The sequence below is a fragment of the Oncorhynchus kisutch genome, linkage group LG5 (assembly GCF_002021735.2).
Source record: "Oncorhynchus kisutch isolate 150728-3 linkage group LG5, Okis_V2, whole genome shotgun sequence".
Lineage (NCBI taxonomy): Eukaryota > Metazoa > Chordata > Actinopteri > Salmoniformes > Salmonidae > Oncorhynchus > Oncorhynchus kisutch.
Window position 1 is genome coordinate 6,059,490 of NC_034178.2, and position 27,523 is coordinate 6,087,012.

The 27,523-nt window shown below is 41.0% G+C and overlaps 1 protein-coding gene across 1 annotated transcript; it reads right to left on the reverse strand.

The window, feature by feature from the left end:
• Window positions 1-232: 232 nt before the first annotated feature.
• On the reverse strand, window positions 233-26,143 carry LOC109890563 (zinc finger protein 585A). The gene is made up of 2 exons (XM_020482488.2): window positions 25,301-26,143; window positions 233-5,693 (listed from the first exon to the last, which is right to left on the reverse strand). The coding sequence occupies exons 1-2, from the start codon at window positions 25,718-25,720 to the stop codon at window positions 3,084-3,086; spliced, it is 3,030 nt and encodes a 1,009-aa protein (XP_020338077.1). The 5' UTR covers window positions 25,721-26,143; the 3' UTR covers window positions 233-3,083.
• Between the last annotated feature and the right edge of the window lie 1,380 nt (window positions 26,144-27,523).

Consider the following 27,523-nt stretch of genomic DNA (forward strand, 5'->3'; position numbering starts at 1 on the left):
TTTGAAGACATTTATTTTCATTGTTAGTGGCCACTTGAGTATCTTGACAATATAACTGATAATCTGTGGTTTAATTAAACAAACAGTACTGTAATAAATGGCTGTTGAAGAACCGTGTGTACTGTTTGGGGAAAACGTGTCATTCAGTACAAACCGTCACACAACGTAGCAACCTTTGAAATAACTGAATGCACCCCAGAATTAGGCAGCCTGTGTAAACACATCCAAAGAGTCTCTCCTACTTATCTTTTATTCAAAATTCTAGTTTGCAATGCAGCTTGTATTACATAGTGGGAATAATAATATACAAATAAGAACATGATTAAAAGCAGAAACCTCTTAACTGTGAACCTCTTCCCCATCGAGTGACGTTTAAAAGCCTAACTACTGAAGGTATTGGGTTGCCTGACGACACCCTGAACCTAATTCTGCTGCTCTATTCATCACTACATACATTGGCTTCAGAAAGTATTGATACCACTTGACCACATTGTATTACAGCCTGAATTCAACAATTAAAAAAAAATGTGCGCCCATCTACCCAAAATGACAAAAGGGATAACATGTTTTAAAAAATGTATTGAAAATTAAATCTCTAATTTACATAATTCACACCCCTGAGGCAATACTTTGTAGAAGCACCTTTGGCAGCGATTCCATCTTTTAGTCGTGTATGTCTGTATCAGCGTGGCACATCTGGGTTTTCTCCCAGTCTTCCTTGTAGATTTTCTCAACCTCTGTTAAATTAGATGGGGAGTGGTGGTGAACAGCAATCTTAGTCTTTCCACAGATTTTCAATGGGATTCAAGTCTGGGCCACTCAAGGACTTTCACATTCTTGTTCTGAAGCCATCCCAGCATTGCTTTGGCTGTATACTTGGAGTCATTGTCCTGTTGGAACGTAAATCTTCGCCCCAGTCTAAGGTCGTTTACACTCTGAAGCAGGTTCTCATCAAGGATCTGCCTGTATCTGGCTCCATTCATTGTTCCCACCATCCTTACCAGTCTCCCAGTCCATGCCACTGAAAAGCATCCACATAGCAGGATGCTGCCATTATCATGCTTCACAAAAGGGATGGTAATAGACGAGTGATGAGTTGTACCTGGTTTTCTCCAGACATAGCGCTTTGCATTCAGGCCAAAGAGTAAAAGTGATCTTATCATACTACAGAATCTTTTGCCTTATTCTTTCAGTCGTTCATACTTTTCTGCAACTCCAGGGGTGCTGTCATGTGCCTAATTCTCAAGGAGTAGCTTCTGTCTGGTCACTCTCCCGTAAATCCCAGATTGGTGGTGCTGTACAGACTGTCGTCCTTCTGACATGTTTTTCACATCAGTCAAGGAACTCTAGTTCTTTCAGAATGGTCATTGGATTCTTGGTCACCTCCCTGACCAAGGTCCTTTTTACCCGGTTGCTCAGTTTAGTCGGACGGCCAGCTCTAGGCAGTCTGGGTAGTTCCGCATTTTTTCAATTTCCCAATGAGGGAGACCACTGTGCTCTTGGAAACTTTCAACACTCTAGAAATGGTTTTATACGAAACCCTTTCCTGGATATATGCATCATCACAATTCTCTCTGAGATCTATGGACAGTTCCTTGGACTTCAGGGTACAGTTTCTGCTCTGACATGCACTGACAACTGTGGGACCTTTCGAAAGAAACACACCTGTCTATATAAAGCCACAGGTGGACTCTAATGAAGTTGTAGTGACATCTCAAGGATGATCGAAGGAAACTGGATCCACATGAACTCAATTTGGAGTGTCATATGAAAGGGGTGTCAATTCTGTATTTCATTTTCTATACATTTGCTAACATTTAAAAAAACATGTTTTCACACTGTCATTATGGGGTAATGTGTGTAGATGGGTGAGGAAAAAAATCTATTTAGAATTCAGGCTGTAACACAACAGACTGTGGCATAAGTCAAGGGGTATGAATACTTTCTGAAGGCGTTGCCATCCTAGAAGTCGTTTGTGCGACTTCAAAAATTAGTCTAACAAATCTTATCCATGCAAAGCATCAAAAGTGATAACATCATCATGGAGGCTGGCGCTGGGCCAACCCATTGATTTCTGGGACCAATCAGAACGGTCAGAATGGCGTTCGTATTCTAGAAATCTAAAGCAAATGCAGACTCATAGTGGACAAGAAAGGTCAGTTGGCTGGATCGATGTAAATGGGTAGCCAGGCAAGGTATTGGGTTTTGTCTGTAGCGTTCAGTGGTGCATCTGATCTGTATATGCCCGCCCTGCCCTAACTCTGGGTCGCTGATACCTCACAGGTGGCAGCCAGCTGAAGAAATTGTTTGACCTCTGCAGCTTAAGAGCACATTTCAGGCAAACGTATACACTCGCTGAAGGTTGTAGTTGGGAACCTTTCATAGGCATTATTTCAAAGTAGCGTGTGGCCCACCTGATAATCAAAATATCAACATTAAAGCTGTAATATGTAACTTCTTAGGCGACCCGACCAAATTCACATAAATGTGTGTTATAGATCTGTAATTCTCATCGAAATCAAGTCTAAGAAGCAATAGATATGTTCTAGGTGCGCCATTTCTACACTTCCCGTTCGGAAGTTGCCTCTTCCACTTTCGGTTTTGGACACGAGCTGAAAATACAATATTTTTGGTTCTGGAAAATATATTTCACAACCAGTATAGATGGTACCATTGTACGCTATCCTTGCTTGTTATGTCACAAACTGAAATTAAGCGATCTATTCGAATTTTAGCAACCAGGAAAATTGTGGAGCGATATCTGCATTGTGCATCTTTAATACAATATAGCTGACTGCAAACCACTTATGGGGAAGGCCCATCATTTAACAATGACCGCTATTGATAGTATACTATGCCTTTTTGAAACAATATTAAATTAAATATTAAAACACATTTAAAAAATAAAAAATAAAAAAATACTATGAAAACAGTAATACTCAGACTTGTTGTGTATCAGCAACAGTCTGTCTGTGTCTTTTCTACAGTCTGTGGTGGCAATTCCAGGCCACCTGGAGGCAAAATAACAACTGGTTTGAAATCACATTGGGTGGGTTCCTGCAATGCCAAACCCCACTTCTGCATTATAGATCGAGGAAATCTGAGACACCAGAGTAGTGCCTCTTCTCGTGCCGTTTTCTGTCGCCATCTTGGGAGAAGCGTTGCCCACAGACAGAGCATTGGTATGGTTTCTCTCCAGTGTGAACTAGACTGTGTCTCTTCAGTGACTCTTTTCGAAAGAATCTTTTTCCACAGTCTCCGCACTGATGATTTCTCTCTCCAGTATGAACCCTCCTCACGTGTCTCACCATGCCATCTATGCGAGTAAATCTCTTTCCACATTCCAAACAAGGATAGGTTGCTCTTTCTCCAGAGGTATGTGTTAATATATGTGTTTTGTACGATTTTGTATATGCAAAACTCTTCCCACACTCAGTGCAGTGATATGGTTTCTCTCCAGTGTGTACTCGCATGTGTATTTTAAAGTTGTGAATCTCCTTCCCACATATTGTGCAGAGAAATTTCTCTCTTTTTCTCAAATGTGTTCTCCTGTGTCTTTCAAAAAGTCCCTTGTACAAGAACTGCTTGTTACAGTCAGGACAGTGGAGGATCTCTCTGTGTACTAAAAAGTGTGCTTTCCAGTCAACCAGGTCTGAAAACCTTTCCTCACACTTTGAACAGCTGTAACTTTTCTTGTGTGTTAGCTGATGTTTTTCAAGCTGTTCCAATAGGACAAAGCTTTTCACACAGTCAGAGCAGTGGAAATTGCGTTCCTCCTTCATGTGTGTTTTTTGGTGTGACTTAACATGATCTAATCGCGCAAAACATTTGTCACAGTCAGGGCAGTCGTAAGGCTTCTCTCCTGTATGTGTTCGCTGATGTCTTATAAGACGATTCTCTAGTCTGAAGCTCTTACCACAGTCGGAGCAGATGTATGGCTTCTCTACAGTACTCTCGGTCCAGTTATCAGAAGTACCTTCAGGATCCTCTTCATTCTCCTGCGTTTTTTGGGGTTGTTGCAGTTTTTCTGAGTGTTGATTCTTTCGAACTGAACTTTTGTAAGGGGAGTCTTTGCCTGGCTGTGACTGGACCATTCTTTTCCCTGGTGCACTAGCTCGCATTTGACTCTTCTGCCTGCCTCTGCTGGCTGTTCTCTGCTGTGTGTGCACACAGTCTACATTAATTTCAGTTTGATGGTTCAGTGTGACATTATGTTCCCCTTTAATATGTATTTTTTGGTGTAATTTAAGATTATCTAATCGAGCAAAACTTTTCTCACAATCAGGGCAGTGGTGAGGCTTCACTCCTGTATGTATTTCTTGGTGTAATTTAAGTTTATCTAATCTAGCGAAAGTTCTGTCACAAACAGGGCAGTGGTGAGGTTTTTCTCCCGTATGTGTTCGCTGGTGTCTTATAAGATCCCTCACTTTTCTAAAGTTCTTACCGCAGTCAAAGCAGTAGTGTGGCTTCTCCCCTCCAGGACTGAAACCCTCGGTCCAATCATCAGAGTCATCAGTATCTAGGGGCTCCTCTTCCTTCTCCTGTACTGTTTTGCTATGTGTTGGTGTTCTCTTTCCTGGAGCTCTAGCTCGTACTTTACTCTGCTGCCTTTTACTCCCTCTGACTTTGCTGAATGTTTTCTGCTGTGTGAGCACCCAGTCTACATTGGATGCACTGCTGGTAGCTTTGAAGGTATTCTCCAGCTGGTGTTTTTCAAGCTTCTCCAATAGGACAAAACTTTTCACACAGTCAGAAGAGTGACAAATATGTTTGTCTTTTGCATGTTTTTTTTGGTGTGACTTAAGCTTATCTAAACGAGCAAAACCTCTGTTGCAATCAGGGCAGTGGTGAGACTTCACTCCTATGTGTATTTCTTTGTGGATCTTTAGCTTATCTAATCGAGCAAAACTTCTGCCGCAATCAGGGCAGTGGTGAGGCTTCTCTCCAGTGTGTGTTTGCTGGTGTAATTTAAGCTTATCTAATCGAGCAAACCTTCTGTCACAATCAGGGCAGTGGTGAGGCTTCTCTCCAGTATGTGTTCGTCGGTGTCTTATAAGATCCCTCACTTTTTGAAAGCTCCTACTGCAGTAGGCGCAGTAGTGAGGCTTTTCTCCTCCAGGACTGAAGCCATCAGTGTCATCAGTATCTATGGGCTCCTCTTCCTTCTCCTGTGTTGTTTGGGGTTGTTGTAGCCTTTCTGAGTTTTGATTATTCTTCTCTGATTGGCACTGGACATTGGCTGGGCATTGATGCTTTCTATATGAAAGCACACAGCCTTCATTTTCTCTTCTGCTGGCAGCTTTGAAGTTATTCTCCGGCAGGTACTGTTGCTTTTCCACAATTTCAGTTTGACGAATGCGTGCGACAGCTTTATCCAGTGTGAGTTCTGGGTCCATTTGTAATTGCTTGGACAGTCTTCTGTCAAGTAAGCCTGCAACTAGTCTGTCTCTTATCATCTCACTGAGCAGAGCTCCATAACCGCAATGTTCTGACAAACAATGAAGTGCAGTGATAAAATCATCAGCTGTCTCTCCTGCTTCCTGTTGTCTTTGGTTGAATTTAGTTCGTTCTAATATTACATTCCTCCTAACTACCAAATGTCCATCTTGCTGTTCATTATTAGAACTGTGGAAGTGTTCCCGCTCGATCAGGTTGTCATCTTGCAGGTCTTCTGGGGTGTCCATCTCCTCTGCCTGGAAATACATTTAAAATAGCATAATTACTAGTAGGCCTACCGTCTCTGTTCTCTAAAACATTCATTTTGTAATAGTCTACTTTTCCATAAAGTTAAAGTCCAAATTAGAATAGTGAGCATTCAATAATTAGCTAAACAAATAACTTAGGTCTATACATTTTTACAGTAGTAGCTAGTTCTAATCATTTGAAATACCTAGCAGTATCAAGATGATAATGTATTGTTTTTCATTAGGTCTAGAGATCCTCATAGCATAGCCTACCCAGTGGGCATATGACATGATAAAACAACATTTTTTTCTGGTTGAAATCTGGTCAGGACGTATTTTTTATGACATCTATTCAACGTCATAAAAATATTTCCTATTTGGGTTGAAATCTTGATTGATCTACTGACCAGTTGTCTAAAGCATGAAACGCACAGAATCTCAATGCCATATATATTTATCACTGAGGGAGGCCTTCTCTTGCAAGAACAAAAGCAGTACCTGCTGCGTGCCAACCCGGTAGCGACAAACCTATCGTTTCTACTCGTAGAATCGCAATACTTGTCAGTGGCCAACAACTTGACTTTAACCCAATCAGACAGCATGAACCCCCACTTGGGGGACCAACAGGAGTGACAACAAAAGGGGAAGGGAAAATAGGAAATTGTCTCCGTACATCCACGGAGGAGCCAGTCACACTTCAAGTGCAATGTATGCTATGGGATGGTAGCTAGCTAAGTGCACAGACACCACTGAATACTGCTTATTACATTACACATCAAATCTCCTATTCGTGGTCAGTATCTGAAGCCCAGAGCAGACATGTTTAGAAAGAACAGTGTGTTTGAAAGAGTTATCATCATCTGACTCTCTGATGCAGCAGTCCAGTAGGTGCTGAGTAGAATGAGCTGCTTATCAACTAGCTAGCCAGCTTTACATACTATAGAAAACCAAAGCCTTTGTTGACACGAGAGTTCACAGAGCAGCCCGTTTATTACAAACAAAACAGCGAAAGCACTGTCTTCGTGGGAAAGGCATTGGTAAACAACTGGTTGCAGTTCAGAGCCAACCTGGATACTAAAGGAAATCTACAAGTATCAACAGCTTTATGCTATGGAGGAACAGCATACTCCATCATAGAAAGATCCAGCTACCTCACAAACACTGGACAGAGGAACTCTGCCTAGAAGGTCAGCATCCTGGAGTCGCCTCTTCACTGTTGACGTTGAGATGGGTGTTTTGCGGGTACTACTTAATGAAGCTGCCAGTTGAGGACTTGTGAACTTCTCGCATGGAATAACCTTCATTTCTCAGAACAAGAATAGACTGACGAGTTTCAGAAGAAAGTTTTGTTTCTAGCCATTTTGAGCCTGTAATCGAACCCAGAAATGCTGATGCTCCAGATACTCAACTAGTTTAAAGAAGGCCAGTTGTTATGCTTCTTTAAATCAGTACAACAGTTTTCAGCTGTGCTAACATAATTGCAAAAGGATTTTCAAATGATCAATTAGCATTTTAAAATTCTAAACTTGGATTAGCTAACAAAACATGCCATTGGAACACAGGAGTGATGGTTGCTGATAATGGGCCTCTGTACGCCTATGTTGATATTCCATTTAAGAAATCTGCAGTTTCCAGCTCCAATAGTCATTTACAACATTAACTATGTCTACACTGTATTTGACAAAGTAAGACTGCATTTTATTTATAAATTCCTGGATTTTTTTCAATTTCGGTAATTATTTTACAACCCCAGGTGTAAAATAGTAAATAACGGCTACTTCTCAGAGAGTTTTGAATTGTCAAGAGGAGTTAAACAAGGGTGTCCGCTGTCACCATATCTATTCGATATGGCCATCGAAATGCTAGTTATTAAAATCAGATCCAATAACAACATTAGAGGATTAGAAATCCAAGGCTTAAAAACAAAAAAAGGTGTCCATGTATGCCGATGACTCAAGCTTTATATTAAGTTCGCAAGCTAGATCCCTGCAATGTCTCATTGAAGATCTAGATAACTTTTCTGGACTAAAACCTAATTATGATAAGTGTACAATATTACATATTGGATCTTTAAAAATAATACAACTTTTACACTACCCTGCAGTTTACCAATGAAATGGGCTGATGGTGAAGTAGACATACTTCGTACTCATATCACAAAATATATAAATAAGCTCTCCACAATGAATTTCAACACTAAACTTGTAAAAATATACAAGATCCTGCAACAATGGCTATTTATGGAAAAATTACCCTAATTACCTTAGTCAGTCTCAGTTTACTCACTTATGGCGCTGCCAACTGCCAATGATACGTTTTTCAAATCATATATATTTTGCTTTATCTGGGATGCTAAACCAGACAAAATAATGGATATGAATTGGGTGGGTTGAGAATATTACATATACAGTTGAAGTCAGAAGTTTACATACACTTAGGTTGCAGTCATTAAAACTTGTTTTTCAACCACTCCACAAATTTCTTGTTAACCTCTCTGGGGTAGGGGGCAGTATTTTGAAGTTTGGATGACAAACGTGCCCAAAGTAAACTGCCTGTTACTCAGGCCCAGAAGCTAGGATATGCATATGCATGGTAGTATTGGATAGAAAACACAAAAGTTTCTAAAACTGTTCAAATAATGTCTGAGTATAATGGCAGGCAAAATCCCAAGGACAAACCCCCCCCCCCAAAAAAAATGTCAGCCTACCACTGTTTCTAATGGCTGTCATGTTTATTATGAGGCGAAATCCTCCCATATTGCAGTTCCTAGGGCTTCCACTAGATGTCAGTCTTTAGAAAAACTACAAATTCTAGCTAATTTTTCTAAGTGGCTCCCATTTTGGCTGTAGTGTTTATGTGCGTGGATGAGAGTGCGTTCTTTGATGTTTATCTCCGGTAAACACTAACGATTCTCCGTCTTAACTTTTATCGTTTATTTACGTATTAGGGTACCCGAGGTTTGATTATAAACGTTGTTTGACTTGTTATGGAGAAGTTTATTGGTAACGTTTGGGATTCATTTTGTATGCATTTTGAAGGAGGGAAACCGGTGGATTATTGACTGAAGCGCACCAGCTAAACTGAGTTTTTGGGGATATAAAAGGACATTATCGAACAAAAGGACCATTTGTGATTTAGCTTTGGAGTGCCAACAGAAGATCTTCAAATGTAAGGCATTTATTATATCGCTATTTCTGACTTTCGTGGCGCACTTGCCTGGTTGAAATAAGTTTTTCATGCTTTTGTATGCGGGGCGCTCAGATAATCGCATGGTGTGCTTTCGCCGTAACGCCTTTTTGAAATTTGACACAGCAGCTGGATTAACAAGAAGTTAAGCTTTATTTTGATGTATGACACTTGTATTTTCATGAATGTTAAATATTTCTATAATTTGAATATCTCTGTAATTTCCCAGGATGTTGGCCAAGTGGGACGCTACCGTTCCACCTGCCGGTAAGAAGTTAAAACTATAGATTTCGCAAGTCGGTTAGGACATCTACTTTGTGCATGACAAGTAATTTTTCCAACAATTGTTTGCAGACAAATTATTTCACTGTATCACAATTCCAGTGGGTCAGAAGTTTGCATACACTAAGTTGACTGTGCCTTTAAACAGCTTGGAAAATTCTAGAAAATGATGTCATGGCTTTAGAAGCTTCTGATAGGCTAATTGACATCATTTGATGTGGATGCATTTCAAGGCCTACCCTCAAACTCAGTGCCTCTTTGCTTGACATCATGGGAAAATCTAAAGAAACCACCCATGACCTCAGGAAAAAAATTGTAGACCTCCACAAGTCTGGTTCATCCTTGGGAGCAATTTCCAAACGCCTGAAGGTACCACGTGCATCTGTACAAACAATAGTACGCAAGTATATTCACCATGGGACCACGCAGCCGTCATACCGCTCAGGAAGGAGATACGTTCTGTTTCCTAGAGATGAACGTACTTTGCTGTGAAAAGTGCAAATGAATCCCAGAACAACAGCAAAGGACCTTGTGAATATGCTGGCGGAAACAGGTACAAAAGTATCTATATCCACAGTAAAACAAGTCCTATATCGACATAACCTGAAAGTCTGCTCAGCAAGGAAGAAGACACTGCTCCAAAACCGCCATAAAAAAGCCAGACTACGGTTTGCAACTGCACACGGGGACAAAGATGGTACTTTATATATACCGTTTGGCCTTAATATATATACCGTTTGGCCTTAATGACCATCGGTATGGTTGGGGGGGGGAAAGGGCCACAATTCACCCAACTTATTGTGGGAAGCTTGTGGAAGGCTACCTAAAATGTTTGACCCAAGTTAAACAATTTAAAGGCAATGCTACCAAATACTAATTGGGTGTATGTGAACTTCTGACCCACTGGGAATGTGATGACAGAAATAAAAGCTTAAATAAATAATTCTCTACTATTATTCTGACATTTCACATTCTTAAAATAAAAGTGGTGACCCTAACTGACCTAAGACAGAGAATTCTTACAAGGATTAAATGTCAGGAAAAAATGCATTTGGCTAAGGTGTATGTAAACTTCCGACTTAAACTGTAAAAGCACTAAACCGCTCTCTAAAAGCTTCACTTAATCAAAAGTTTTACTTGAACCATAAATAGTTCAAGAAGATTACTAAGAAAAGCTTATCCATTGTTTAAAAATGGCCTTTTTGCAGATTGCCATGTCTAATTTTCAATTAATTGAAAAATGCTTCATTTTTCAAAGCATCTCTTTTTCAAACAAGCATTGCAGAGCTGGCTACAATTTTAATTTCATCCCACTCTAAAGATAACAAATATTATGGCTGAACTCAAATGTGCTGGTTATTAAAAAAACTATATTTATGGGATAGATGTTTGAAAAAGGTATTTTGTTCTTAAATGATATTGTAAATTGGAATGGTAGAGTTAGGTCATTCATGGAGTTATCAGAATTGTACAGGAAGGTCTGCTCAATCCAAGAGTACAACCAACTGATGACAGCATTACCCCAAAAATGGAGTAGGCAGTGGCTGCGGAATGAGGTAGGGACTTGTCTGTCTGCCCAATATAAAGGATCAAAACTGGCAGAGGAATAAAAATAGCATCAATAGGAAAGTATACCAGTTTCATTTGAGGACCAGGATGTTGACAACTGTGCCATACAGATTACAAAATAGTTGGGAAGAGATTTTTAATGTACCAATTCCATGGTACGAGGGGGTATGAGTTGGTATGTAAAATGATGCAAGATTCAAGACTTTGTGCTTTTCAGCTAAAATGATTATTTACAGTAGAACTTGTCACCAACAAAATTTTGAATATTTAGGCATACAATCATCGAAGCTCTGCAGATTTTGTTGTGAGGATACAGAATCAATAGACCATTTATTTTGGTAATGCCTTCAGGTAGCCCGTTTCTGGTCTCAGGAATGGCTGAAAATGCATAACATTGATCTAAAATTGACCCTAGACATTGTACTGTTGGGGGATTTGGAGAGACCGGGTCAGTCAATTACTAACACTCTTAATAAAAGTATTTATCTTCAACTCGCAATCTGTGGATTCTATTCGATAGATTGAAATTGTGTGTTAAACATCACAGCATAGTTGAAAGATATTCAGTGGGGGAAAAAAGTATTTAATCAGCCACCAATTGTGCAAGTTCTCCCACTTAAAAAGATGAGGCCTTCTTCTGTAAGTCATCACAAGGTTTTCACTCACTGTTGCTGGTATTTTGGCTCATTCCTCCATGCAGATCTCCTCTAGAGCAATGATGTTTTGGGGCTGTTGCTGGACAACACGGACTTTCAACTTCCTCCAAAGATTTTCTATGGGGTTGAGATCTGGAGACTGGCTAGGCCACTCCAGGACCTTCAAATGCTTCTTACGAACCCACTCCTTCGTTGCCCGGGCGGTGTGTTTGGGATCGTTGTCATGCTGAAAGAACCAGCCACGTTTTATCTTCAATGCCCTTGCTGATGGGAGGTTGTCACTAAATATCTCACGATACATGGCCCCATTCATTCTTTCCTTTACACGGATCAGTCGTCCTGGTCCCTTTGCAGAAAAACAGCCCCAAAGCATGATGTTTCCACCCCCATGCTTCACAGTAGGTATGGTGTTCTTTGGATGCAACTCAGCATTCTTTTTCCTCCAAACACAATGAGTTGAGTTTTTACCAAAAAGTTCTATTTTGGTTTCATCTGACCATATGACATTCTCCCAATCTTCTTCTGGATCATCCAAATGCTCTCTAGCAAACCTCAGACGGGCCTGGACATGTACTGGCTTAAGCAGGGGGACACGTCTGGCACTGCAGGATTTGAGTCCCTGGTGGCGTAGTGTGTTACTGATGGTAGGCTTTGTTACTTTGGTCCCAGCTCTCTGCAGGTCATTCACTAGGTCCCCCAGTGTGGTTCTGGGATTTTTGCTCACCATTCTTGTGATCATTTTGACCCCACGGGGTGAGATCTTGCGTGGAGCCCCAGATCGAGGGAGATTATCAGTGGTCTTGTATGTCTTCCATTTCCTAATAATTGCTCCCACAGTTGATTTCTTCAAACCAAGCTGCTTACCTATTGCAGATTCAGTCTTCCCAGCCTGGTGCAGGTCTACAATTTTGTTTCTGGTGTCCTTTGACAGCTCTTTGGTCTTGCCCATAGTGGAGTTTGGAGTGTGACTGAGGTTGTGGACAGGTGTCTTTTATACTGATAACAAGTTCAAACAGGTGCCATTAATACAGGTAACTTGTGGAGGACAGAGGAGCCTCTTAAAGAAGAAGTTACAGGTCTGTGAGAGCCAGAAATCTTGCTTGTTTGTAGGTGACCAAATACTTATTTTCCACCATAATTTGCAAATAAATTCATTAAAAATCCTACAAATGTGATTTTCTGGATTTTTTTTCTCATAGTTGAAGTATACCTATGATGAAAATTACAGGCCTCATCTTTTTAAGTGGGAGGACTTGCACAATTGGTGGCTGAGTAAATACTTTTTTGCCCCACTGTAGAGATAGGTGGGATGGGCTGAGGGTTGGGTTGTGGAATTGGAGACGAGTGGGATTGGAGTTGCTGGGCAAATGGTGGTCACCCCAGAAATTGACTGGTCTTCTGATCCACGCCCCTACATTTTTTCCCCTGGTATCTGTGACTAACAGATGCATATCTGTATTACCAGTCATGCCAAATCCATAGATTAGGGACCAATTAATTTATTTCAATTGACTGACTAACTCAGTAAAATATTTGAAATTGGTGCATGTTGCGTTTATATTTTTGTTCAGTATATATAAACAAGTACATAGTGTTTCTGGGCCATGCACCCATTGGATATAAGACACTAGAACCATTACAATTATAAAAATTGGAGTAATGTTCTTTTTCAGCAGGGTTTACATGATTCAGCTTAGCACAGTTGGCAAAACACAGCTGGCAGAGCGCACCAAAGCGGATTAGGGTCTCATGGCATTCTGTACCCAGTCAACACTCTGGGCTCAGGCATATTTTGTTTGAGACTCAGGGGACTCTGCATGAGAATCATATTACTCAGTGCTCCGTCTAATGGTACTCGGGGAGAGTCCACTTCAACAAATCCGGCCCAATTATTAGGCCTAGGTCTTTTATTTCAATATCCTACTTCAATCCACCAGGATTTACAAAACCCTATTTTTAGCGCATTTATTTCCATTAATAAATAAATTGCACCTGAATTTTACACTGAAAATATGACTTATATTTTCCTGTAAAGCTTTGAAGCAAATAACACATACAGTAATTTTATTTTAGTAGACAAGTAAGGAGATAGGCATATCAGACCAGCTAAAACTTGGATTGGAATCACTGCACGCAGGTAGCCTGCATTGTTCAAGTGTCAAGTGTTCCATATGGCTGTTGGGACAGAGCGCCTGGTAGGCTACACAACAGAGCTAGAAAACAGTTTTTGTAAGTAAAGTGGCAGTTTGTTGGGGAGAAGAACATCAAGAAAATATTGGCTAGCTAGAGTTAGCTAACTTAACTGGCTAATGACATTTTTACCTGTTGTTGCCATTGGTTGTAGCTTGTTAACATTGACACCTGTTTAGTTAATGACAGTAAATGTGTATGTTCTCTGTGTGTGTGTGTGTGTGTGTGTGTGTGTGTGTGTGTGTGTGTGTGTGTGTGTGTGTGTGTGAGAGAGAGGATCACAATAACTTTAGAAAACATTGTCAAAATTGTCATGCTAGCTGTGTGTATGCATGTGTGTTTTCTGTGGGAGAGAGATTTATTTTGTTACTTTTTTATTTAACCAGGTAGGTAAGTTGAGAACAAGAGCTCATTTACAATTGCGACCTGGCCAAGATAAAGCAAAGCAGTTCGACACATACAACACAGAGTTGCACATGGAGTAAAACAAACATACAGTCAATAATACAGTAGAAAAATAAGTCTATATACAATATGAGCAAATGAGGGGAGATATGAGGTAAAGGCAAAAAAAAGGCCATGGTGGCGAAGTAAATACAATATAGCAAGTAAAACACTGGAATGGTAGATTTGCAGTGGAAGAATGTGCAAAGTAGAAATATAAATAATGGGGTGCAAAGGAGCTAAATAAATAAATACAGTAGGGGAAGGGGTAGTTGTTTGGGCTAAATTATAGATGGGCTATGTACAGGTGCAGTAATCTGTGAGCTGCTCTGACAGTTGGTGCTTAAAGCTAGTGAGGGAGATAGGTGTTTCCAGTTTCAGAGATTTTTGTAGTTCGTTCCAGTCATTGGCAGCAGAGAACTGGAAGGAGGCGGCAAAAGTAAGAATTGGCTTTGGGGGTGACCAGAGAGATATACCTGCTGGAACGCGTGCTACAGTATTGTATTTATCATCATTAGTCATTTAGGTCAACATTGGATCATTCAGAGATCCTCACTGAACTTCTGGAGAGAGTTTGCTGCACTGAAAGTAAAGGGGCTGAATAATTTTGCACGCCCAATTTTTCCGTTTTTGATTTGTTAAAAAAGTTTGAAATATCCAATAAATGTCGTTCCACTTCATGATTGTGTCCCACTTGTTGTTGATTCTTCACAAAAAAATACAGTTTTATATCTTTATGTTTGAAGCCTGAAATGTGGCAAAAGGTCGCAAAGTTCAAGGGGGCCGAATACTTTCGCAAGGCACTGTATGTTTGGTAGCATGAGTGAAGGATGCTTTGTTGCGAAATAGGAAGCCAATTCTAGATTTAACTTTGGATTGGAGATGTTTGATGTGAGTCTGGAAGGAGCGTTTACAGTCTAACCAGGCACCTAGGTATTTGTAGTCGTCCGAACCGTCCAGGGTAGTGATGCTGGACGGGCGGGCAGGTGCAGGCAGCGATCGGTTGAAGAGCATGCATTTAGTTTTACTTGTATTTAAGAGCAGTTGGAGGCCACGGAAGGAGAGCTGTATGGCATTGAAGCTCGTCTGGAGGGTTGTTAACACAGTGTCCAAAGAAGGGCCAGAACTATACAGAATAGTATCGTCTTTGTAGAGGTGGATCAGAGACTCACCAGCAGCAAGAGCGACATCATTGATGTATACAGAGAAGAGAGTCGGCCCAAGAATTTAACCCTGTGGGACCCCCATAGAGACTGCAAAAAGGCCTGGACAACAGGCCCTCCGATTTGACACACTGAACTCTATCAGAGAAGTAGTTGGTGAACCAGGCGAGGCAATCATTTGAGAAACCAAGGCTATAGAGTCTGCAGATGAGGAGATTGTCGAAAGCCTTGGCCAGGTCAATGAATACGGCTGCACAGTATTATTTCTTATCGATGGCGGTTAAGATATCGTTTAGGACCTTGACCGTGGCTGAGGTGCACCCATGACCAGCTCTGAAACCAGATTGCATAGCGGAGAAGGTGCGGTGGGAATCGAAATGGTCGGTAATCTGTTTGTTGACTTGGCTTTCGAAGACATTAAAAAGGCAGGGTAGGATAGATATGTCTGTAGCAGTTTGGGTCTAGAGTGTCTCCCCCTTTGAAGAGGGGGATGACCGCGGCAGCTTTCCAATCTTTGGGAATCTCAGACGACACGAAAGAGAGGTTGAACAGGCTAGTAATAGGGGTTGCAAAAATTTCAGCAGATAATTTTAGAAAGAGGGGGACCAGATTGTCTAGCCCGGCTGATTTGTAGCGGTCCAGATTTTGCAGCTCTTTCAGAACATCAGCTGACTGGATTTGGGAGAAGGAGAAATGGGGAAGGCTTGGGCGAGTTGCTGTGGGGGGTGCAGTGCTGTTGACCGGGGTAGGGGTAGCCAGGTGGAAAGCATGGCCAGCCGTAGAAAAACGCTTATTGAAATTCTCAATTATAGTGAATTTATCGGTGGTGACAGACTTTCCTATCTTCAGTGCAGTGGGCAGCTGGGAGGAGGTGTTCTTATTCTCCATGGACTTTACAGTGTCCCAGAACTTTGAGGTTTTGTTGCAGGAAGCAAATTTCTGCTTGAAAAAGCTAGCCTTGGCTTTTCTAACTGCCTGTGTATATTGGTTTCTAACTTCCCTGAAAAGTTGCATATCACGGAGGCTGTTCGATGCTAATGCAGAATGCCGCAGGATATTTTTGTGCTGGTTAAGGGCAGTCAGGTCTGGTCTAGAGATGATCACAATAACTTATAGAAAATATTATCATCATTGTGTCATGCTAGCTGTGTGAGTGAGTGAGATTGTGTGTGACATTGTGAGCTCGCCTAGTTCTTGAAATGTGTACCCCCCAATATGGATGTTAAGTGTTTGATTCATCAGGGATCCTTGTGTATTTTGTATTTGACAATACAATAAGCCTATCCCTGCTCCCCCTCAACACTCATTCTTATGTTACCTCAAATGCCCTTAGCAATTCTTGATTCTCTGTTTTTGCAGGAGTCTGCTAGCTTGGATAGAAGAATGGAGGAAAGAACAATGGGAAGGAGAAGAGAATTTATCAAGCCTGCTGACTAAGAAATGTAGATATGTTTTGCTCTCACTCTCGGTCTGCCTGACTGCCAGATTGCGGAGGGGCAACATAATCCATGTACATGAAGGCTGTCGTCTAACTTAGTGAATACCTTAGGTAATAGTTCATCATGATTAGTCTCAGTCTTTACAATTCCTGAAACATGTCAATGACCTGATGCATGGCCTCTCCAACAGTGCTTGGCCACCCACTCGGTTACCAGTGACCTTTTCAGCCACATCCCAGCAAGAGGAGAGAACAGAACCACCCCTCTATTTGATACTCTGACCTTCAATGTCTAATGATTCCTACTAACCAGCTTGGTAAGAGCTAGGTTTGTACTAGCCAGAGTTGTGGGCTCTAGTGACATGACTTGAGACTCGACTTGATATAAAATCACTCCAGACATGACTTGGAGCCTCAAGACCTGGGACTTTGACTTGAAATTATCTGGCCCGGTTTTGTAACATTTGGTCACAAATTTTGTGGCAGAGTCTCGGTGGATTAACCTAGCAACAAAATGTGCAACAGATTGGCTATTGAAACACACTCGGTCCTCTGATTGGACCAGCAAACCCAGCACAGGTCCGGTGAGCTAGCGAACAGATTGCTGATTTGCTGTACAGCTATTGGATTGGGTGCAGTGCAAACGTCAATTTGTAGGAAGAGAGGATTGCCATAACAAATAAATATGCAGCTCCAAAAATGGTTCGGTGATCAAGAATATGAACCGTTTACTTTGCAAGCAATGTGGCATCAAGCAACAGTTAGGCCTACTAGCATGGTATGGCAAAATTGCTTGAAATGTATTATTTACTTATGAAGCTTGAATTTAGATTTTTTGTTAAAGCTGCAATACGTAACGTTTTGGTCGACCCAACCAAATTCACATAGGTCTATAACTCACATTTCTGTCACTTATTCAAAGCAAGTGTAAGAAGAGGTAGATATGTTCTACGTGCACTATTTCCATGCTTCTCGTTTTTGGCAGAGCCCCACCCGTTGTGAACCCCACCTGTTTAGTTAAAACATATATACACACACACAGTACCAGTAGAAAGTTTGGACACACCTACTCAGGGTTTTTCTTTATAGGAATGTGTTTATTACAATTGAATTAAATGCATAAAAGCCTTATAGGTATTTAGGGAACATGATACATTGCATCAGAAAGACAACCATGTTGTTACCATCTTACATATATTTATAAGTGAGAAACTGTTAGGTTTCAGATGTGTCACATGCACTTTTTAAAAACTTCATAATTTGCAGTGTACATGATCCCCCAAAATTGTGTATCACACAACATAATATTTAAACTGGAACGACCCTTAGTAACAGTTGTGCAAACCATAGCCCCAAATATTAGAATGAGCCCCCGCCTCTAGCTGGGCTTGGTGTGGGCCAAGGCGTCAGCATGCTTCAGTTCGACTGGCATCTAGCCGGACTCGACTAGTCGAACTGAACCAGTGTGCTTGCATACTCCCAGAAAATACCTTTGCTTGAAAAACAAGAAAAAAGCAGCAATAGTACTGTTTGTCCATTTTGAGAGACCTCAAAATAGTCCAAAGTAATCTAAGATAACTCAAAAAAATCTGTCATTAATTTTGACATTTTTGCCAAAGAGACCTTAGTCGTGCAATTTTACATTTAAGATGTTTGGTGCAGTATTTTTCAATGAAAAAATGCTAATGAAAACGAGTCATCTCTCGTTGAATGACAAAGACTTTATTTATGAATCCCTACAGTTGATCAATCCCAGACAAAAGGACGTAGACGTCGGCTCCGAACTTCAGCTTGCCTCTAGAAAAACATTTGTGTGCCCAGACGAAAAAAACCTCACTGAAGTCCAAAACATCACAAAATAATACAGACTCCACCGATCTGTATCGTCTAGGAAGCATGCGGACGCCTTTAGCCCATGCTGGGTTTGGTGTGGGCCCCTTTTGGCTCGGCCCACGTCGGGCTGTTGTGGGATTAGTGTGGGCTAGCCTGTGTCGGGTGGGCTTTGTGTGGGCTAGCCCGTGCCCACCGAATGGGGTCATGTTTGCTGGGAAGTGCATATACAGTGCATTCAGAAAGTATTCAGACCCTTAGACGGTTTCCACATTACAGCCTTATTCAATCTACACACAATAGCCCATAATGACAAAGCGAAAAACAGATTTTTAGAAATGTTTGCAAATTTATAAAATAAAACAGTATTCAGACCCTTTGCTATGAGACTCAAAATTGAGCTCAGGTGCATCTTGTTTCCATTGATCCCCCTTGAGGTGTTTCTACAACTTGGAGACCACCTGGGGTAAATTCAATTGATTGGACATGATTTGGAAAGACACACACCTGTCTATATAAGGTCCCACAGTTGACAGTGCATGTCAGGGCAAAAACCAAACCATCAGAGCTCCGAGACAGGATTTTGTTGAGGCACAGATCGGGAGAAGGGTACCAAAAAAAATGTATGCAGGATTGAAGGTCCCCAAGAACACAGTGGCCTCCATCATTCTTAAATGGAAGAAGTTCGGAACCACCAAGACTCTTCCTAGAGCTGGCTGGGCAATCGTGGGGTAGAAGGGCCTTGGTCAGGGAGGTGGCCAAGAACCCGATTGTCACTCTGACAGAGCTTCAGAGTTCCTCTGTGGAGATGAGAGAACCTTCCAGATGGACAAGCAACTCTGCAGCACTCCATTAATCAGGCCTTTGTGGTAGAGTAGCCAGATGGAAGCCACTCCTCAGTAAAAGGCACATGGACCCCAAAGGATTTTCAGACCATGAAAAACAAGATTCTCTGGTCTGATGAAACCAAGATTGAACTCTTTGGGCTGAATGACAAGAGTCACATCTGGAGGAAACCTGACATCATTCCTACGGTGAAGCATGGTGGTGGCAGCATCATGCTGTGGGGATGTTTTTCAGGGGCAGGGAATGGGAGACTATTCAGGATTGAGGGAAAGGTGAAAGGAGCAAAGTACAGAGAGATCCTTGATGAAAACCTGCTCCAGAGCGCTCAGGACCTCAGAGTGTGGTGAAGGTTCAACTTCCAACAGGACAATGACCCTAAGCACACAGCCAAGAGAACGCAGGGTGGTTTCGGGACAAGTCTCTGAATGTCATTGAGTGGCCCAGCAGGATCGGACATCTCTGGAGAGACCTGAAAATAGCTGTGCAGCGACGCTCCCCATCCAACCGGACAGAGCTTGAGAGGATCTGCAAAGAAGAATGGGAGAATCTCCCCAAATGCAAGTGTGCCAAGCTTGTAGCGTCATACCCAAGAAGACTCGAGGCTGTAATCGTCCCAAAGGCGCAACAAAGTACTGAGTAAAGGGTCTGAATATTTATGTAAATGTGATATCAGTTATAAAAATGAACTGTTTTTGCTTTGTCATTATGGGGTATTGTTTGTAGATTGATGAGGGGAAAAAAACGATTTAATCCATTTTAGAATAAAGCTGTGACGTAAGAAAATGTGAAAAAAGGTAAGGGGTCTGAATACTTTCCGAATGCACTGTATGTACCTCTGAGCTTGTTAGAAAGATTCTATTTGGTTTCTCAAGGGGAGGCTGTGCAGTCTTGCTCTCTACCTGTGCCTGTTCAGATTGTATCAATCTTAACCTGCCTGAGGCTCTTTCTTTTGGGAAATTGCCTGTGTATATTTGATAAATCTACTTGTATATTTTGTATGATATGGCGCTTTCACCTGTAAATAAATGTACACTGAGCCCATCAACCTGCCATGCTGATCTCATGCCCCTTAAGACTGGCACATGGTCCATGTGATGTTATTTTTGACAATTACATAATCAAAATGTGTTGTTGACAAAATAATGAAAAGGGCTGTCAGGTCAATAAATAGACAAAGATTTGGTTGAACAAGTCATTGCACGTATAGGATGTTTTTTTGGGGACTCGGACCTTGTGACTTGTTTGTGACCCTTTACACATAAAAAAAGAAAGGTACATGCAAAACTAATTAAGACTGCCAAGCTGTCCTCAATTGGGAGAACCTCTGTCCGGGACAAGGTCCTCAGGATTATGGAGCGGTGTGTTTAGAAAAAGTTGTTTGAATATTATAAGGAGGCTTAAGCACAACTTTACCCTTTAGAGATGAGTTAAACATTCATTATCCAACTACTGTCTAATTTTGATATCCTCTTTCTTAAAATGTTTCAGACTGATGAGATCCTTGATGAAATTGATCATTGATGCCCCACGAGGTGAGATCTTGCATGGAGCCCCAGACCCCAGACCGACCGTCATCTTGAACTTCTTCCATTTTCTAATAATTGCGCCAACAGTTGTTGCCTTCTCACCAAGCTGCTTGCCTATTGTCCTGTAGCCCATCCCAGCCTTGTGCAGGTCTACAATTTTATCCCTGATGTCCTTACACAGCTCTCTGTTCTTGGCCATTGTGGAGAGGTTGGAGTCTGTTTGATTGAGTGTGTGGACAGGTGTCTTTTATACAGGTAATGAGTGGAGAACAGGAGGGCTTCTTAAAGAAAAACTAACAGGTCTGTGAGAGTCGGAACTCTTACTGGTTGGAAGGTGATCAAATACTTATGCCATGCAATAAAATGCAAATGAATTACTTAAAAATCATACAATGTGATTTTCTACAGTTGAAGTGTACCTATGATAACAATTACAGACCTCTACATGCTTTGTAAGTAGGAAAACCTGCAAAATCGGCAGTGTATGAAATACTTGTTCTCCCCACTGTATATACACACACACACACAAATCGTCCGATTCATTGGTATTGGCATTTTTTTGGTACGCCAATAAATTTGGTATCGGCGTTGAAAAATTATAAAATCGGTCAACCTCTAATTTTACACATGTTAAATTTGCTGAAAATAAGCACAGTTGACAGTGAGAGGACGTTTCTTTTTGTTGCCGAGTTTAGTACCATGGAAATAGTTTTATCCAGCAGAGTCTACAAAGTTTATTCAGGAAGGTACTTTTCTAGTTATTTTAAAATCTCAAAATGATAAAGTTGTAATGCGCTGATTTTCTTCACTGCAGATCTGAGACATCACACCACTTTTCAAGGTCACTACGCTCCAGATCGCTCAGAGGTCCTTGAGGATCCTACCCCTTAACACCACTCTTATTAATCATTACTTGCTCAGAACATATGAAAGCTGGTGGTTCCTTTTAACATGAGTCTTCAATATTCCAAGGTAAGAGGTTTTAGGTTGTAGTTAATATAGCATTTATAGGACTATTTCTCTCTATACCATTTGTATTTCATATACCTTTGACTTATTTTCCACCATAATTAGCAAATAAAATCATAAAAAAATCATACAATGTGATTTTCTGGATTTTTTTTTCATTTTGTCTGTCATAGTAGAAGTGTACCTATAATGAAAATTACAGGCCTCTCATCTTTTTAAGTGGGAGAACTTGCACAATTGGTGGCTGACTAAATACTTTTTTGCCCCACTGTATACCTGCTGGAGCGCGTGCTATGGGTGGGTGCTGTTATGGTGAGCTGAGATAAGGCGGGGCTTTACCTAGCAAAGACTTGTAGATGACCTGGAGCCAGTGGGTTTGGCGATGGGTATCAAGCGAGGGCCAGCCAACGAGAGCATACAGGTCGCAGCGGTGCGTAGTATGTTGAGTGTTGGAGGCTATTTTATAAACGACGTCGCCGAAGTCGAGGATCGGTAGGATGGTCAGTTTTACGAGGGTATATTTGGCAGCATGAGTGAAGGATGCTTTGTTTTGGAATAGGAAGCAGATTCTATATTTAATTTTGGATTGTAGATGTTTAATATAATACGGGAAGGAGAGTTTACCTTTTAACTAGACACCTAGGTATTTGTAGTTATCTTCATATTCTAAGTCAGAACCGTCCAGAGTAGTGATGCTGGATGGGCGGGCAGGTGCGGGCAGTGATCGGTTGAAGAGCATGCATTTAGTTTTACTTGCATTTAAGAGCAGTTGGAGGTCACAGAAGGAGAGTTGTATGGCATTGAAGCTCGTCTGGAAGTTTGTTAACACAGTGTCCAAAGAAGGGCCAGAAGTATACAGAATGGTGTCGTCTGCGTTAGAGGTCGACCGACTATGATTTTTCAACGCCGATACCGATTATTGGAGGACCAAAAATGCCGATACCGATTAATCGGCCGATTTAAAACAAAATATTTGTAATAATGACAATTACAACACTGAATGAACACTTAAACTTAATATAATAAATACATCAATAAAAATCTATTTAGCCTCATAAATAATGAAACATGTTAAATTTGGTTTTAATAATGCAAAAACAAAGTGTTGGAGAAGTAAAAGTGCAATATGTGCCATGTAAAAAAGCTAACGTTTGAGTTCCTTGCTCAGAACATGAGAACATATGAAAGATGGTGGTTCCTTTTAACATGAGTCTACAATATTCCCAGGTAAGAGGTTTTAGGTTGTAGTTAATATAGCATTTATAGGACTATTTCTCTCTATACCTTTTGTATTTCATATAGCTTTGACTATTGGATGTTCTTATAGGCACTTTAGTATTGCCAGTGTAACAGTATAGCTTCCGTCCCTCTCCTCGCCCCTACCTGGGCTCGAACCAGGAACACATCGACAGCAGCCACACTCAAAGCAGCATTACCCATCGCTCCACAAAAGCCGCAGCCCTTGCAGAGCAAGGGGAATAACTACTCCAAGTCTCAGAGCGAGTGACGTTTGAAACGCTATTAGCGCGCACCCCGCTAACTAGCTAGCCATTTCACATTGGTTACACCAGCAATTAGGCTGATAGGCTTGAAGTCATAAACAGCGCTGTGCTTGCGAAGAGCTGCTGGCAAAACGCACGAAAGTGCTGTTTGAATGAATGCTTACGAGCCTGCTGCTGCCTACCATCGCTCAGTCAGACTGCTCTATTAAATATCAAATCATACAAGAGTTAATCATAACGCACAGAAATACGAGCCTTTGGTCATTAATATGGTCGATTCCGGAAACTATCATTTCGAAAACAAAACGTTTATTATTTCAGTGAAATACGGAACCGGTCGGTATTTTATCTAACGGGTGGCATCCCTAAGTCTAAAAATTCTTGTTATATTGTACAATCTTCAATGTTATGTCATAATTACATAAGATTCTTGCAAATTAGTTTGCAATGAGCCTGGCTGCCCAAACTGTTGCATATACCCTGACTCTGCATGCAATGAACGCAAGAGAAGTGACACAATTTCACCTGGTTAATATTGCTTGCTAACCTGGATTTCTTTTAGCTAAATGTGCAGGTTTAAAAATATATACTTCTGTGTATTGATTTTAAGAAAGGCATTGGTGTTTATGGTTAGGTACAGTCGTGCAACGATTGTGCTTTTTTCGCAAATGCGCTTTTGCTAAATCATCCCCCAGCGTTGTATCGATTATATGCAGGACACGCTAGCAATATCATCAACCATGTGCAGTTAACTAGTGATTATGATTGATTGTTTTTTATAAGATAGGTTTAATGCTAGCTAGCAACTTACCGTGGCTTCTACTGCATTCGCGTAACAGGCAGGCTCCTCGTGGAGTGCAATGAGTGGCAGGTGGTTAAAGCGTTGGACTAGTTAACCGTAAGGTTGCAAGATTGAATCCCTGAGCTGACAAGGTAAAAATCTGTAGTTCTGCCCCTGAACAAGGCAGTTAACCCACCGTTCCTAGGCCGTCATTGAAAATAAGAATGTGTCTGACCTGTCTAGTTAAATAAAGGTGTAAAAAAAAATAATAATACAGATTTCCGATTGATATGAAAACTTGACATCGGCCCAAATTAATCGGCCATTTCGATTAATCGGTCGACCTCTAGTCTGCGTAGAGGTGAATCAGAGACTCACCAGCAGCGAGAGGGACATCATTGATGAATCCAGAAAAGAGAGTCGGCCCGAGAATTGAACCCTGTGGCACCCCGATAGAGACTGCCAGAGGTCCGGACAACAGGCCCTCCGATTTGACACACTGAGCTCTATCAGAGAAGTAGTTGGTGAACCAGGCGAGGCAATCATTTGAGAAACCAAGCCTTTGGCCAGGTCAATGAATATGGCTGCACAGTAATGTCTCTTATCGATGGCTGTTATGATATCGTTTAGGACCTTGAGCGTGGCTGAGGTGCACCCATGACCAGCTCTGGAACCAGATTGCATAGCGGAGAAGGTACGGTGGGATTTGAAATGGTTGGTAATCTGTTAACTTGGCTTTCGAAGACCTTGGAAGGCAGGGTAGGATAGATATTGGTCTGTAGCAGAATTATGAAACAATTACTGTATGCAGATATGCAAAAAAATATATATATTTTTCCATTTATTGATCTGTTTTAAATGTAAGAATATGTTGCAGAATTAAACTTTCATTGGTGCCTATGGAAACAAATAGAAATATAATGAACAATCCAACTCACTATCCAACTTACTCCACTGAAATACTTTTTACAGTATGTAATAAACTGTAGTCAAGTGGTCATTACCAGGTTGATGGTCTTAACTATGACCAGTACATAATATAGTGGCCAGAATTATGACCAACTGGTCCTATGGTGGTCAGTAAAATACGTCATACCCTGGTCAGTAAAAAAGGTGTAACAAAAAAAATAAACACATTCAAACAGTCACATCTGTTTGTCAAAACCAGGTTTTGCCCACTGGGTAGTGATCTGGGTTAGAGAAGGTTAATTGACAGTAGAAGTAGTATCTTTACCTGTGGATAGTCTGACTTGGTCTCCTTGTGTTTAATGAAGCCAGACAGCCAGGACAGCGTGGTGAGTATTTGTGGTTGTATTCCTGATGCTGCATCCCCACTCTTCCCCTTAATTTTCCTCCTCAGTCTGACATATCGGTCTCTCAATTTCTTCCATTTCGTCCTGCAAATCTGTTCTTCTACTCCCAGAGTTTGGGCTATCTCCTTCCAGCTGTTGCTGGTTATTGTGAAGTCTTTATAGTCTTTCAATGTGGTGTTGTACAAATTGTTGTACCTTCTGACCTCTTCAATGAGCTTTTCCTCGAAACTTGCGTCGTCTTGCATCTTGCTTGTCTTAGCGTCATCAGTATAATGGGGTTCATCTTCATCTTGGTTCTCCTGCATTGTTTGGGTCGGTCCTTCCTTCTCATGTTCCGCCATTTTCTCTGATGTGTTATATATCCGAACAGAAAGGGTGTGGGTAAAACCAGAGGCTGCAAACCAACGAAGTCTGGTGTGCTATTCTATAAACAACATTTTTTGTCTGCTTCTGCAGGTAGCAATTGAAGCTTTTGGTTAGATTTGATTCAAAGAAAATAAAAATCCCATCATCTCACACGAGCCAAGGCTTGTTGTTGCTACTGCATATCTATTCTACTTTCTACGGTATGCTATTCCTCTCTCCACACCAGGTGTGACCAGTGTGGTCAGGTTTAGAAAGAACAAGACAAACACAGCAACATAAACTACCGATTGATAACGACTCTAGCTGACTATTTTCTGCAATCATTGGCACTTTAGAGTTGGCATTTTACATGATCTGATATGCAAATCACATGCACGGCGAAATGTCGTAAAATGCAGGCAGACGTTTCACTTTACTTCTCAATGCCGAGTATGGAAAGTCCAAAGGGCCAATAAGTGGGTCATCACTAGTTACCACAGCCACAAAGTAGAAACGTCTAAACCCTGCCTATTTAAAACATTGATATTTTTTAAATCTGATTTTAAACCTAACCTTAACCGCTTTTAAAAAATGTTTTAAAAAATTTGATCTGATTTTTTTACTCGACACTTTGTCTTTTACTCGACTTTGTGGCTGTGGTAACTAGTGGCAACCCCAAAAGGTGTGGAGAAAAGACAACTGGGGAGAACGACCCCAGTGGGTAAACCTGGTTGAAAAGACGTATTTTTATGAAGTTTTATTCTGGTCGCAAACTGGTTGAAAAGTACGTTTTTTTACGACCACCAGTTGGTGATAATAGTGACCTCTTACCAGCTGGTCATAATTCTGACCACTATATTATGTGCTACATTATGCAGCACATAATATATGCATGCAGGTCATAGTTAAGACCTCATCATAACCTGGTAATGACCACCTGACTACAGCTGATTATCAGCATTCTTAGAAAAAAGGGTTCCAAAAGGGTTCATAGGCTGTCCCCATTTAGAGACCCCTTTTTGGTTCCAGGGTGAAGCCTTTTTGGATCCCCATACAACCCTTTTGTGTTACATATAGAACCTTCTGTGGAACGGGTTCTACCTGGAACCAAAAAGTGTTCTTCAAAGGTTTATCCTATGGGGACAGCCGAATAACCCCTTTAGGTTCTAGAGGACACCTTTTTTTTCTAAGAGTGTACTGTAAAAAGTACTGCAGAGGATAAAGTTGGATATTGAAAACATTGTTCATTAAATTTATATTTGTTTCCATAGACACCATAATCTGAAACATATTCTTACATTTAAAATAGATAAAGCAATGGCAAAAACAAATCTACTTCAGTTTTTTGCACATCTGCATGCAGTAATTGTTTCATAATTCACCCACAGACATTACATGCATAGAAATACTGGAACACAATATATTTTGATTTGTTTTATTTGATTACTGATTAATATGAGTGGTGTGATGGCGTAGATCGTCATCAAGGACCTCTGAGCACAGAATGCGATCTGGAGTTTAGTGGTCCTCTTGAAGAATCATGTGATGGGTCAGATCTGCAGTGAAGATAATCATTTTGTGGAATAGACACTGGCTGGAATGCGGTTTTAACCAATCAGCATTTTGGATTAGAACCACCCGTTGTATAAAAAAAGGGCATCTAACACCGGATCCGGAAGTTCAAATTTCGTCGCTAGCTAGAGTAAAGAAAATAGTGCTTCGTCCAATTTTGCTTGGTAAACTAATCTGGCTCCTCAAGCCACCTAATGGATATATACACTACACAAGGCGGACCTCCT